General features: G+C 37.8%; 1 protein-coding gene across 5 annotated transcripts in view; it reads left to right on the top strand.

The window, feature by feature from the left end:
• The window catches only part of FBXL4 (F-box and leucine rich repeat protein 4), a 70,330-nt gene that overhangs the window by 35,661 nt on the left and 19,700 nt on the right, over positions 1–14,969 (top strand). For all 5 annotated transcript variants that reach the window (XM_065056572.1, XM_065056571.1, XM_021285539.2 and 2 more), the window contains exon 7: positions 13,786–13,857. In XM_065056572.1, the coding sequence (XP_064912644.1) occupies positions 13,786–13,857 (72 nt within the window). The remainder of the gene's footprint in view (positions 1–13,785; positions 13,858–14,969) is intronic.

Here is a 14,969-nt window from a genome sequence, read left to right as displayed (position 1 = left end):
TTGTGTATTAGCAGTATTTGAGACATGGAACACATTTAAAAAAATACTTTACAGTGTAAAAATTACTTCTTTATACAGTGACTCAACTTCACAAATCAGGGTTGTTATTGTTTGCTGCAGCATATTTCCTACCTAAAACGGAATGGTTTTGTATGCTACAGTTGAGAAGATCAGCCTAGTTTACTACATTTTACAGATGTTATCCTAGTAAATTTAGCAATATGAATCCGAAGCAATTCCACTACTTCTTACTAGCTACATTACTCATGTATCACAACCTTGCTACTCCGTTTTACATGGAAGCGCTCACACTTGCGCTTTCTCTTGTTGAAAATGCTACTGCTTAGTAGAGCTCCAAAATGAGGAGAAAACTGTGTCTCTGCAGTTTTTTCTTTCTAGCTTGTAGTTCTAAGATAAACATCTTCAGAAAAGTTTGATTGTGTGTGTTACTTTTACTTATGCTTTTGGTACATGGAAGTGAGGTTATGAGACCAGATTGTGTGGGGTGTTAAGCTGTGAGTAGAAGTACTGAAGCTGGAACAGTAGGTTCTGTTTATGAGATATCTAAGGGGCATCTGAAGTTGTAGCACCTGATTTTGTTTATAAGCAGTTCACACTGAACACACATGCTACAAAGTTAGTTGCATCTTGTTGTCTTTTTTTGTGGGGATGAATAATATGTATGTTTGTGTCCAGGGTCTAGCTAGCTGTCTGTAAGGGCAATTTGGTAATGAATGGTAATTAAATCAAAGGGTAGGCTACCTGCAGTGATTGGCATTTGCTCTGGGGTAAGCAGCCAGTCACTATGAAGCCAGTGCCCCTTGCTAACTCATTAGTCTGTGTGTGGAAGCAATTATGGTTTTCTTCAAACTAAAAAATAATTTGGTGAGCCCTGCTTTGAAATGCCTTTTATAGAGAGCTCTGAGTCAGTACTTTGGGCTCATCTGTTCTGTTTGTCTCTTGCTAGACTTTCTGTAAATCTTGATAAATCTCCTTACCTCACTTTAAGTGTGTGGTCTGTACTTCACAAGGCTTTTTAAGATCATTGTATCAGAGATAAAGATTGCATAACTTTATTTTTTTCTGCTGTTGACTGATCATAATCTGTTTGATTCTACTCAGGTAACTTCTAAAGTTTGAGGCTTCATGTATGTAATAGTGGAGCAGCTGAGGTATACACTGAAAATGATTAGTAACTCTCAGTGCTCAGCTATCACTTTGCTGAACAGAACTTGAGATTAGACTGAACATAGGTGGTAAAGTTTTCCTGACTTTGAAGCCCTTAAATTGTGAAGATTTATATCTGCCTTTCATGTGTATGGTCATGCATCTGCTTGCAGCCGACAAGAACATTCATTCATAATCAAGCTTACTTGAGGCTGTGCGTCTGTTTTATACATCAGTATAAGCAAAAGGCACTGTTCCTAACAAACATTGGAAGAAAAATTTCCAGAAATCTAAATAGGTAAACGGAAAAGGATGCTTTTGTGTTACTTGTTAATATGAAGGCTCTTAACAATATACATTGTGTATCACAGGTGGAAAAGTAAAAGAAACAGGATGAAGATGTAGCATAGGATTTAAGCTAGAGGATTAGAGTTACAAAGATCACAGATTTACAGAAATAACATTACCTCTTTCTCCATTAGCTTCCCTTAATGCAAACCTTTCATTTTCTGTACAAAAGAGGCTGCTGTTCCTTCTGTACTCTTCAGCTGGTACAGAGTTGTTACGTAGTAACTGATGTCTAGATGCAAAAAAGGTGGGATAGATAAATGAATCAAGCATGCTCTGGAGTGATTTAGACTTCTCTAAAACTTACTGAAGAATTGTAGTATAGTAGTGTTCTTGTTTTGTTTTTTTTTTGTTGTTTTGTTTTTTTTTTTTTTGTGAAATTTTTCCTACTACTGGTTCTTCATTGGTTCTTCAGTGTTGGAGCTTTTAAGAAACAAACAAGGGAACAAAGCTAATGTTTCATCAAGAGCTTGGTGTTGTATTGTTGCTAATTGGACCTTCTTGGAGAAAAGGTTCTGAGGCTGTGAATCCGCTAAGGAAAACTGCTAACTGATAACAAGTATGTGATTATTGAGAGAAAGTTAGTAGGAAGGTGAGAAGGACTGAGCTGATGTGTATGGTCCTCTGTAAAAGTCCTGTCTAAAATCCAAAAAAAAAGAAACCAAAAGAAAACCTTTTTTTTTTTTTTTCCCATGTAGACCACTGTTTTCCTAAATGAATCAATGGTTTTCTTTTTTTTTTTTTCCTTAAAAATAAACCAAAGAATGAACAAAGTAAAGTACCAAGTCTCTTGATCTGAATTTTCTTCTTGCATCATATTCTATAATAGAATGAGAAAGGTCCAAGTCCTACCATAATTATCAATGTGTTGTCATTCTTTTGACAGATGGCATCCTTCTTCATCCTGTTTTAACCAACTTGATTCTAAAAATCAGGTGATATGCTTTTGATATTAGTGGGCATTTTGAGGTAATTACCAATAGGTGAAGAGGGAATGAACATGCAGAGAACAAGTAGGTAAAAGGTTGGCCCAATATGAGTTCTCTAATGGGGTATGGTAATTTTCTTTGTATCTTGCTGCACAATTAGAGGCAGTCACTGGAGTTGAAGCATAGTAAAATTAGATCTAATGAGGACTGGGACAACCTCTTATGCTTGTAAACACTGATGAATTTATTGTTATGGCTGATCCAGGTAAACACTGAAGTTGAATGATTTAAGGGAAGTGATCATGGTTTTTAAAACAGGAACACTGAAGAGAACAAGAAAAGCAAAACAAGACATTAAGAGGGCCCCTCTCTGCATGTTATTTGTGATGGCAATGAAAAAGGGGTCATTTTCCTACCCCACAGTTGTCAACCTCGGTTGCAAATGCAGTGTTTTGTTAGGGGACGTCTGGGTAAATAGTACAACATATTCTTTTGGTTGTGAATTTGGGCATGTGATTAAATAACATAGGATATGGTATGAGGATTCTCCACCCTTCTTGTCAGTATGTTGATAAAGCTGCTTGTGGTTTTGCATTATGCCTTTACGAAGTACAGCATAAATACCTAAATAAAAACAATGATATTTTGATTAAACAAACCCCAGCTTATGTACCTGCCCAATCTGTAGGATCTCCCTTCTCAGACTATATCTAGCAATACACTTTCCTTTTTTTTAATGCTAAATAAAAAATAATTTTAAAAAGAGGAAAATTGCTTTTACGATTTAAAGTATTTGTTGTATTTGTCTGTGATTATTATGACACTAATGGATGAATTCTGAGGATATACTCTGCGGTAAATTGACTGTTGTTAATGATTTTACCTGTTAGGTACAAAAAAACAGATTTTGAGGCAAATGCAAACTTAATAAAATTGACAACATCTTATGTAACATCTGAGCAATTGTTACGACAGTTTCTTGTTATTTTAGCTGTTTTCTTTGTATTGAAAAGTATTCCCATTGTCTCTGTAATCAGAGCTGCAAAGTGTATGCTTTTAGTGTAAGAGGCAATTCTGGTGTTCTGCTACTGACTATCTCTGGCACGAAAAGCGCTGCATTGCTAGTTTGGAAGACGGCTGTACCATCTGGAGGAGTGTGTGGTCTTTGGTCCTAATCCTGCTGATTCTTAAGGCCGTATATAATGATATTTCCTTGACTTACTGTGTGCAAAATCAGTTTCAGACTGCTGAAGAGAAGCTTCCAACACCCTTGAATTATTCCAGCCTCTCTGTTACAAGGAGGAAAGTACACTGACTTTCAGTAATTTGTTCCAGGACAAACAAGAAAGAAAAGAGGGAAAAAAATTGTCGTACATCACTATACTCCTCTCTACTAAATGCAGCTCATTTTTTCAGTGCTTTAAGTTTGTACTTAAAGCTTGTTTGATTCTGTATATGCTTGAAATAATCTGTAACTTGCTTTGAGAAAGTAATCCCAACATTTGCTAAATCTAATTTCTGCTAGCACAAGACCACTAATTGTAGTTGTGGGATTTTTGTGGTGGTTTTGGTATTTGCTGATACATGACTCCTTAATGTTTATTCATTTGGAGTGTATTCACAGAATAATTTAAGCACTTCTTGGCATTGATACATATAAAGAATACAATGAACAATGAAGGTATTGTTGTATACAGTAATTGGCAATGCACATCTTTATGGTTTGAGTATGAATATTATATTGATTTAATGATTATAATGAAGTATTCCATCCATATAAATAATGCAGCCAAAACTGTATTTTAAATAAAGCAAAGCCACAAATACAGTAGGAGAATGTGACCATCTCCTTATTGCTGGGTGTAAATTTTAATGTAAGATTATGTATTTGATGTTGTGTGATGTTCTCAATTCTTTATAATGTGTGAATAAAAAGTTAAGTTTGTATTACAGTTATAATTGAAATACAAAATGAACTAAGTTTAAATCAAATTACAATGGACAAAAGACTTTGTCACATTTCAGAGGAAGCGTTTTATTTATAAATTATATCTCTGATATATTTGAACAATAGCAAACTTGGAACTTGTGCAACTGTAAGAGAGGACATTGAAACTGTGAGATACCAGAAGAAGTGTAAGAATCTTATCAGTAAATATAACAGCTCTTAATTTCTTACACCATGAGTAATGTAAACGTTAACGCTGCCATAAAATTATTCCACTGAGTTTTCAGAAATAACCTCTTAGGAGTTGTTACACTTCTGAGAGCTGTTGTCTGAGGTTTTTCAGCCTGGATGAAACTTCACTGGCTTGGGTACAAATCTGTAGCATTAAGAGTTGCAAAAAAATAGTGTGGGGGGAAAAAAGTGAAAGCCTTTAGCTAGAAAGTAGATTCTTGGAAGGAGATTGAGCCGGTGACATATAATCGTCCAATACAGGGCCTTGATGTTGCCTTCTGGTCTTGTGTCAAGTTCACAGGGCTGAATTTGGTCATCGGAGTCCATAATGTGAAGAGCATGGAGGAAGAATGAAGGTGTAAGTCACATTTACAGACATAAGGGAGGCCATAATTTGGCCAAATGAAGCAAAACCAAAATGCAGTGATTGAGTTAACTACAGAGACTATTACTTTCATTGAATTAATTCAGTAATTGCCATGTTGCTGGGTCCCGGTCCCTACTCTGTCTGTGGCACTACCAACAAGCTGTGGAGAACAAAAAGGTATCCCGGTACATCCTGAATTCCACCTCGCAGATGACACTGTGCCTGTCTGTGAGGAGGCAAGGGTTTTGACTTTTGAAAGGTTACATCTGCACTCAATAATGAGGTTCATTCCACCTTCTTTTCCATGTACTCTTGTTCTTCTCTTACCTCATGCTCATACAATGTTCATATTGCATCTGTTTTTAAATCTGTGCCATCAAGTTTTGGAGGCAAAAGTTTTATCATTGTCCAGTTCTTCATCTCAAAAATGGTCCAATAATCCAAGTATGTTAGGAAGGGAAGGAGGGGGGAGCTGATTTTTAAAAAATATGTTCCAGTTCTCACAGTTTTCTTATTTCTTCTCATGTGTGTTGTGATAGCTGAATGGATGCTTGAGGGAGAACACACTTCCTGCCAGTTTAAACTGTAGAGAAAAATGGGTTTGTCACCATGTTTATTTTGAATCTATAAATGTAGATTGTCTACATTAATGTCTTCATCCAGAAGGTATCACTTCAATACATTTGTGATGGTAATAAAGGGTAATCTGAAAATGAGTGCTTTCTGGGAAGCCAACAGGTTTCTGAAAACTAAAGCTAGCACTGTGTAAGTATCTAAAGCTCGTTTTGTGTTCTTCTTTAACTGGTTAAACCAATGATTCTTATGTGTTTATAGATACACATATTGTGTGACCAGAAGCATATTTTATGGTTTCTTTGCTGGAGCAGCTTTAAATAAGAAATATATTTCACCATTACTATACCTTTTGTTCCAGTATTATAATTGTATTAAATTCTTCTTTCTGTGAGAATGATTGCTTTGGGGGACTATTGTACCTTTATTGGAGGTTGGTTTTTAGATGTTGAGGTACAAGACCTTGAAATTAATGTAACAGATTTTTTTTTTAGTTTTTTGTAGGCAGTATTGATTTACCCTGTCATACCTTTCAAAATGAACATTTTAGTAGACATTTACAGAATTCTGGCTTTGCATCTGATGTGGTTTTTAATTACTGTATTAGAATAGCAAATGCCAAGTAATTTCTGATGTAGTTCTTTCACAGACTGTGTCAAAAGAACCCCCACATCCAAAAAACTGATTTTTGGCATTCTTCTTGTGCTATATAGTGCCAAGGGGTTAGGGGAAAAAAACAGTATTCAGAATTTATATAGATTTTGAATTGTCTTTGACAGTCTTACAAGATTACCTTTTACATTTGCATGAGGTGCTTGTAATTGTACTATGGTAAAATTTTTTTGCTGCAGTACTCATGAAGTAGAACTTCACTGGCTTAAGATAAAGAGTGTGATAAATTATAATTGTATATTTACAAATAGTTGATGGAAAACACCAGTAACAATGTTTGTGCAATATTTTTGCTACTAGAAACCAAATTGAAGGTAATAACTTTCTGTTGCTGATCGTGTTACTGGGCTGGGGGGAGAGGACTGGTTGTGGTTTTTTTATTTTTCAGAGCGTCTTACTAGAACCTCCTTTAATGCAGTTTTACATATGGGAATCGATTGCCATTCCAAATATACCTTAGTCACATATAATAATAAAAATGAACCCAGCAATGTGCTGCCATCAAGTTTTCTTGTCTCTGTGCGGGAACACATAGCAGTTTTTATTAACTAAGGTGTTCCTGGAAGTCCTAAAGCTGAATTAACGTTTAGTTGTGTCTCAATTATTTTCCCTGAAATTAGAAGTAACTTGGTTTATTTTCTGAACTATTTTGGCAAAAGTTGTACGTCAGGTTGTAGTATAGAGGGGAAGCTGCCTGCTTAAAGGGGACGGGTGAGGTTGTTACCTTGGGTTGGCCTTTTGAGGAGGGGCTCTATCTCCAAAGCCTCAGCCCACCGCAGCCTGTTTCTGTCTGAAGGGTCCAGACTCCTCCTGCCAGCCCTTGTGTGAGACCCCGTGCCCCGAGGGAGGTGAACGGGCTTCAGGAGACCCTTCTGGGTAGTGGGACCATGCCCAGCTACAGCAGTGCTCTGCTCTCTGCTGCTTCTCTGGCCATTGCTTGAGCTCTGCTAGCTGTTATTATTACTTCCTCAACATGACTGAGTTATCTGAGGAGGATAGTGATAGTGAGGGAGATGTAACTGCCCCGAAAGAGTCAGTGAGGGGGTTTCTGGTAGGTTTCTGTCAGTTGTTCAGTCTTGCAGGTGAAGCAGTTGAATTTGGTTGGTGATAAAGCAATATTTCTTGTAGGAATTCAGAATGAGTGCATGTATGCAGAGACTTAATGCACACTGTTGAAATATTTGGAGACCACATATGACATGGATGATGTTTTAAAGCCAGCTTAAAAGCCATCACGTCTCTCTAGGTGGTGATCACATGTGTGACCTGTCTGTATTAAACTAGCATGTATTTCTTAGCTCCCTGCACATGTCCCCTCTATTACATTAATTCTTTTGGGGGAAAACTACTTTGCTTCCCACAGAATGACTAACCATTGCACTCTTCAGAAACAGATCCTTGGTGAAAAGCAGGGAATGGCTGTTGTTGTTAAGTAGGATGGTTCTTACCAAATGAGGTTTGAATTGTTGATGTGAAGTTGGAAAGGGGATAAACTTGCAGTCACTGGTCTCCCCTTCCACAAAGTTTGGCCTTGATTCTGGCAGTTGTGTGAGAAGGGGTTTTGCATCTGCAGCAGTGGAAGTGGTTCTTATGATGTGTGTGCTGAAGTTTGAGACATTTTGGTCTAATTTGTTCCCACAGTTGCACATTTGTCTGGCTGAGTCAGCTGGCTACAACCTCCTTTGCTGTAAACTTAAACTTTTTGAGAACAAAAGGGAAGCTCCTGCCCAGATCATGAATAGAGGAACCTTTCTGTGCGATTCTGAGAATACTTTGATTTCTCTGCTGAAGCGGATGCAGCTCTGCTGAAGGATTGATTTCTGAGAATAAGGATGTGAGTGATTGACCAAGAGACAGACATGGAAGACTTCATTGGCCTGACCTTAGTGTGTAGTTCTCCAGTTCTCCTTTCCATCTGCTTCTTGGGTTCCAAGAATTTTTATGAGAAAGAATACTTAGAGTACCCTGCGGAACTACTTCTTCTTTACCACATTTGCCCTTCCTTCTTCAGGCAAGGCTGAATCTTCTGTCTTGGATTTTCATGCAGATTATTAGTTGTTACTGAACGGTGTAATATTGTCAGGTGTTCTGTTGGATAAATAGGCTCCCAAAATATAACTGTGTAGTATTAAATGTATACTGACTGATGTCCTGTAGTAATTGCCTAATCACTATGTCAACTTTTAACTATATATGTGTTGAGAAATGTAAATTCGATTGGTACACAAACAGCATGTGGCAGCTCTTGATTGGGCACTGGATATTCAGGGTTTCACAATTCTTTACTAGCCAGCTGATCAAACGTTTTCTCTTATGAAAAGGTGATTGTTTGTGGAATAAGCTTTTCTAAATATGTATTCAGTACCATTAGTTAATATAATCCTAAAGACCCTGATTCTAACCTAAAAGCACATATTTTTTACAATATTTTAACATAGGTCTGTAGAGTAAGATGAAAACGCAACCTAGAAACATGGGTAAATACTGTTAGAGAACCTATTATTAAACAGAACAACCTCATAAATTTATATGCAAAGGCAACTCACCACAAAGACTCTTCAAGATGCCTTTTTTTTTGATAGAGATAAGTAACTGAAAATGAAAAAGAAATTGTGGGTTTTAGGCATGTTGTTATATTCATTATTTTATATGGTGGAAAAATGCAATATTTTTGTTGTGGAGAGCTTGCAGATACAGGCTTCTTATCTGATATCTGCCTGCAGCTAACGTTATTTAAGTATTTGAACTTAAGTGGACACAACAGAGTTTTGGGCGAGATAGGGCAGGGAGGGTTAGGGGTGAGGTCGTCCTAATGGAAATAATAATAAGAAAAAAAGTACAACTTTGGTTGTCTTCTCATATAACGTAATTGGGGAGGTGGGGATTAAAGGATTTTTTTTTGCTACCCCTAATTTAAATTTTAATGCTTAAACCCCCCAAATTTAAGTCTTGTGTAATTCTTTGCTGTTGGACAAAGTAGTTAACTGGAGAATTAGTAACTCTGTGATTAAAACATAGCAAGTAAGGAAAATGATATTTAAAGAAAGGAGGAAGCAGTCTTTAACGAGACTTAAAGATTACTTTCAGTATTCACTTCATTGAAAAAATTTGAAGAAAAAAATGCAGGAGAATGAAAGTCTTATGAAAGTCTTGTAAAAGATTCAGGCTCTCAAGTTGTTTCCCTGAGGGGCTGGAAGAATTCCCAATTTATGTCACAGTTCTTCTCAGAAGGGGAAAAAACAGTCTGTTGTTTGTTCCCAGCATAAAAAGTAACAATTTTAAAAGTTTTTGTTAAGGTTTCTGTAGAAAAAGAAAGATTATAAAAAGGTGCAGACTGTTTCTTCTGTATCCCAACCCTAAAAGTAAACCAATGTTGTTTTTCTTAAGTTCTTCTTTAATCTTCCAGAGGCACACTGTGCTGCACTTGTTTTTGTGCTTTTATTATAGTGTAACCATTATGTGTTAGCCATATTATAGTGCATCATTTGTGTTTTTTAAAACCTTTTTTTTTTCCAAATCTTGGACTACTTGATAATGAAACCACAATGCGTAAATGGTCAAATATTCAAAGTTCATGTTCCACAGGTGAGCCAAATCTGCCACAGACAGAAGGGTTTTCTGTTTGAACTCAGGATATCTCTTAGATGCTTTCCTCATCATACTAACATCAGAAATAATTTGCACTCCCTGCTGGATCGTGAATGCAAAACATCCTGAAAAAAGTCAAGCAAGATTCAGTCTTGCCAAGTTTATTACTCTGGCCAACAGTATTTGGTTTCTCTATTGATGGGTTGTCTGTTCAAACCAGCAACGCTCTTGCAGTGTCCGAGTCAAAACTTCAGTGTGATGTCTTTACAAAGACAGGTAGGATACAAGTTAGTCCAGTATCAGCTGTTGAGTTGAAGTTATACAATACACATAAATGTCTTCCAGGCTGGCCTGTATTGCGGAGTGAAGGATTTGTATGTTTGGCCAGACCTTCCACCTGTCTTGTGTGCAATAGGTTAGGATTTCCAGCAGTGATCTCATCTCTTCTGATGCCCAAGGCAGGATCAACTCCATCGATGTCCTTTCTGACAGGTGTTTTTCTACATGTTCATAAATACTTCAGAGATTCTTCAGGCAGTCTGCTTCACTTTTCTGAGGTTTAGAACTAACAGCCATGCTTTAAAATATTTCTGTAATCTGCTCTGTGAGGTTGTGTTTAGCAGCAGTATCATATCCTTCTAATCAGTTTGATGTCAGGCTCTTGTCTCTTACAGCAACTCCTGCACAGTCTCAGTTGTATGTTTTCCTGACCTGAAAACACCTTTTCTGGGAATGGAGGATGGAGTAGACCATTTTATTTGGCCTCTTTGGACTCTTCCTATTGTCTATGCCACCTTACAAAATTTGCTTATTTTAGTAGTGTCTGTTTTGGCTTGGATGGTGGAAGAAATTTAGATGACTGAAGCTATGCCATACAGTTGTGTACTTTTTCTCCACAAAGAAAAAGTAATTCTTACCTTCAGTTTGTTTCCATGGTAGGGTGTTTTGTTTGTGTCATCTATTCTTTTCTCAATCAGTGAAAAGGGGAGCAGGTACAAAGCCAAACCTTACCTTAGGTTCGGGAAAAACTCCAAAAATCTCCAAACTCTACATGTCTTGGTTTCTAGGTTCAGAGACAGTGAAGTTAGACTCTCTCCAGGTTGAAGTTTGTTGATCCAGAATTTAGACAGCCTCCTAGCTCCTCTTGCAAAGCGCTCCAACGTACGAAGTTTGGCCTGTGTTACAGCTTCAGTCGGGTGATGGCCTTGCTCTCCTCAGCTTATATAGGAGTGTTAGCACTCATCTTGTGTTGCAAGTCAGAGAGATGAATTGTATAGACAGATGGCTTGAAACAGACAGGTTATTACAATGATAGTTCTTCTATATGTGGTGCATATGGATTCTGTGAGCTGCCATTCTCCTCTGCTATTTTCATGTCCTTTGCCACCTGGATTCTTGGTTGGCTGAAGCACAACTAGGCACACACAAAGGGTTTTTTCTTCTTTCTTGGCATATGCAAGCCCCACCTCAGTTACAGAAAATCAGACACTGCTTCTGAAAGAAATCTGATTCTTGTGTATGGATGTGTATGCACCCTAGAAGAGTAATTAATATAGCTGCTGTAATTAATGTTGAGTAAATAGTTGTTTACTCCTTGCCTTGACTTGGCATGATTTGTGATGATACAACATGGTGTTCTACCAACCTTCTATTTATCCACGCTCCTAGTGTTCTTTTAAAATAGTTTGCTGTTGGTGTTTTTTGGTTGTTTTAATAATGGTTTAAAATAATACTTTAGGTTTTATAAATTGTGAAAAGACCTCTGAAAATGTCGGCTCAGCGCACATCAATACAGGAAGGACTATCTCAAATTAGAGAGGGACTAAAAAAGTTATTCTGAGAGCTGGATCAAATTCCTGTTCAAGTCAACAAAAGTACTATAGCTCGGTTATCTAATCAAGGTAACTATGAATATTAGTCTTCCTACCTATTTCAGCCCTCTTTGAAGAAGAGAAAGTATGGACTTGATCTCACATCCTACAATCTGTTCAGAATCACTGTTCAGTTTTTCACTGTTTGTGTCATTAGGAAAACATATTGCCGCTTCCCATCCTTTCAGCCTGGTGTTTAAGTTCCAGTCTGGAAACCATTGCTGAAAACCGTGGTGGAATGCATCAAGGTATTCAGCTTTCCTGGGGAGTTGCCTGAATACCTGCAGAAACTCTGTTTAGAACTGTGTATGCAGTCAGACTGATTTCTTTAGCTCTGATATATAACGTTTTTAGAGGGAGGTTTGGGGATTTTGCTTTTAATTTTTGCACCTAAGTAGTTTCTAAAGCTTATAGATTTGACTGAGTTAAACAGTAAAGATTATGTCTTATTCTTTTGGAATTACTGATTTATTCAGGTTTAATGATCCAAATGAAGCGTTTGCCTAATAAGTATGTTATTTGAAACTTATTGGATATTTACACATTTACCGGCTTTAAAATGTTTTCAAATGTCATTTATTTAATGCTTGTGCTTAATTCCATAGCTAGCTACCTTTTTCTTTAAAAACATGAATGAAAGTAAAGCAAGCAGGTGGACAGTGGCTTTGTACATGTGAGGAAGGCTCGCTCATAGGGTCTGCTTTTAGGCTGCCTTTGGGAAATCAAATCTTAGAAGGCCAAGTTAGAAGCTGAGGTTCCATCCATGTCAAGTGTTGGGTGTTTCTAATTGCTCCCTGGAGACACCTAAATTAGGTGTCTGAAATGGTCTCCATGAATACCCCATGCAATGTCCCTGTTTTGTGTCTGCCAGCCTTTCAGTGTGAGGGAACAGGTATTTCTTCATGGTGGCATGACAAAGGTTCATGTTCCTGCCAAGTTTTATTAGAGTATAACAAACTGAGGAAACTAAATAAAGCATTTTACCATAAATGTTTCAAAATCAAGTATATTTATATATTAAAAAAAAAAATTTATACTAGCCATGTGTACAAATATTGTTGCCTGATGTTCTTGTAGGAATTCTGCTTATTAACAGTAGGTTATTTTGTCCCTTGTATATTGCTTGGGGTTTTTTGTTAGAAACTTGTATAAACTGTAGACATCCACAGACTTATATTGTTAATCTGTTGTGAAACTTACTCGTGTTATCAATCTGATAGAGATAACAAAGTCCTGACAAGGTGGTGAATGTTCTAAGTGTGATGCACAGCTATTTGTGAGGTGAATCCCAGACTACCTTCTTTTTTGCACTGTGTGTATTTCCAACTACAAAACAAAACATGGCTACAGACGACGCAGAGTCTTTCTGTATCTTGGAAACACAAATAAAAAGCCTTGAATTTTCCCTTGTTGTGGAACAAAACAGCTGCGTACTTTACATTTTGTAAGATGCATCTGATGTTCCAGTCCAATTTCAGGCTGAGCAATGTGCAGTACTTTCTGAAAAGAACGGCCATGTTAAATGGCAGGAACATGACTGTAAAATACACATTGTGTCTGTTTCAGTCTGCATGCAAGTAGTGACAGGTGCTCGATGGTTGTCAGCATCCTTGTCAGCATGGAGACTCCTTTGACATTAAAGTCACCAGCTCGATCCTGATGCTGCCAGCTCTATTGGCAGTTCCATCAGGCTGCAGCCGATCAGCGAATGTCAGAGCCTCTGCTGTTCTCCGGGTATGTCGCCAGCCCTCTGTGTTTTCGGCCTGGCCTTGCCTGGTGTTTGAACTCACCACACTGCTTCAGCAGCTTTCCTGTGGGAAATGAGCGGATAGGTCATGGGCGTGTAGGTATCTTCAGGGCAATGCAAAACCACATCCAAAGTGACTTGCATAAAGGTTTGTAACGATTACCATTGCTTTAAGCTAATCGATGGGTAAAGTACCCAGGGACTCATTAAGTGGCATTTGTGGTGTCTGTAGCAGAGTTTTGAGCTGTATTTCAGGAAACACAGTGACAGCCTTTAATGTCTAATTGACCTCTTCTCTTTGTTTCACTTTCCGTATTTCCTTCTGCCGTGTTCTCCCGTGGCAGCAAACAGCCCTGCTCAGTATTCTGAACTTCTGCTCGGAGCTGCAGCACCTCAGCCTGGGCAGCTGCGTCATGGTGAGTACTTACACCACACGAGGACGCTTGCTTGGAACTAGACCCGAGTTTGTTTCACAAAGACGTGTTAAATGCTAGGTTGATATTAAGCTATGCTGTCTTGCAATGTCCAAGGTGGATGCAGATTAGTCATATACTTACGGGTTACGTGCCAGTTGCATTCATCGCAAACCTAGCTTGTAGGCTTCCTTGTAGTTCTTTGGCCTCTTCCTAAATTTTCCAGCATTCTTTATATGCGTGATCGCTTTTTCTTTCTAAAACTAATAATAAAGACTTAGGTATTTTTATTCAGCCCAGATTGTCATTCCTAGCAGATAAATACTTGTGTCTGACTCTAATAACCATGAGACAAATATTTTCAGCAAAAGCCATTTGAGTCATAGTCTTGCACACATTGCTTAAAGAGAGTACAAGGATAACAATTCCTGCAGGGCACTCATGTGAGCTGGGTTGCTCAGAGGTGTGTGTGGTGGGATTCTGGCTTGCTGCAGATAACTCATCAGGAAGACTTAGCCAGCCTTCCTTGTAGTTCTATAAGCAAGTGACAAAGCAGAATTGGCTCAGCCTTCCCTGCTTTGACTCATGGACAGAAGAGGAAGGCAGTGTGACTACAGTTTTCCAACAGTCCTTGAATTCCTATGATTTTCGATAGTCATTCCTTCTGCCTGTAGAGTGGGACCCTGTTTCAGTCCCTTTGGCTTGCCCAAGGTAACTAATAGAACTTCCATGAGGAGATGAAGCAACTGATCAACCTAGAAAAGAAATATACACATTCTTCAATCTGCTTGCAGATTCTTCATATGCTTGCAGTGCCTATGGTCGTAAGAAGTTTTCATCATCTTTTAAAGGGAAAACTACTGTGAAAAATAAAACAAAGGCTTTTCAATGAGAACAGACTTTTCACTGCATTTTAAATTCACTCAAGTGAAAATTTTAAGTTCACTTAAGTTCACTCAAGTGAAAATTTTAAGTTCACTCAAGTGAAAATTTTAAGTTCACTTAAGTTCACTTAAGTGAACTTAAAAGCACCTGTATCTGGGGGTTGATAGAGAACGTATTTTCTTTTTGTCTTCTGTAAAAGTAGACCTCACTGTACTCTCAGAGCTCTTTAG

Source organism: Columba livia, chromosome 3 (genome assembly GCF_036013475.1).
Source record: "Columba livia isolate bColLiv1 breed racing homer chromosome 3, bColLiv1.pat.W.v2, whole genome shotgun sequence".
In the NCBI taxonomy this organism is placed as follows: Eukaryota; Metazoa; Chordata; class Aves; order Columbiformes; family Columbidae; genus Columba; species Columba livia.
The sequence above is the reverse complement of the archived record's forward strand: the minus strand, read 5'-3'. Positions and strand labels throughout refer to the sequence as shown.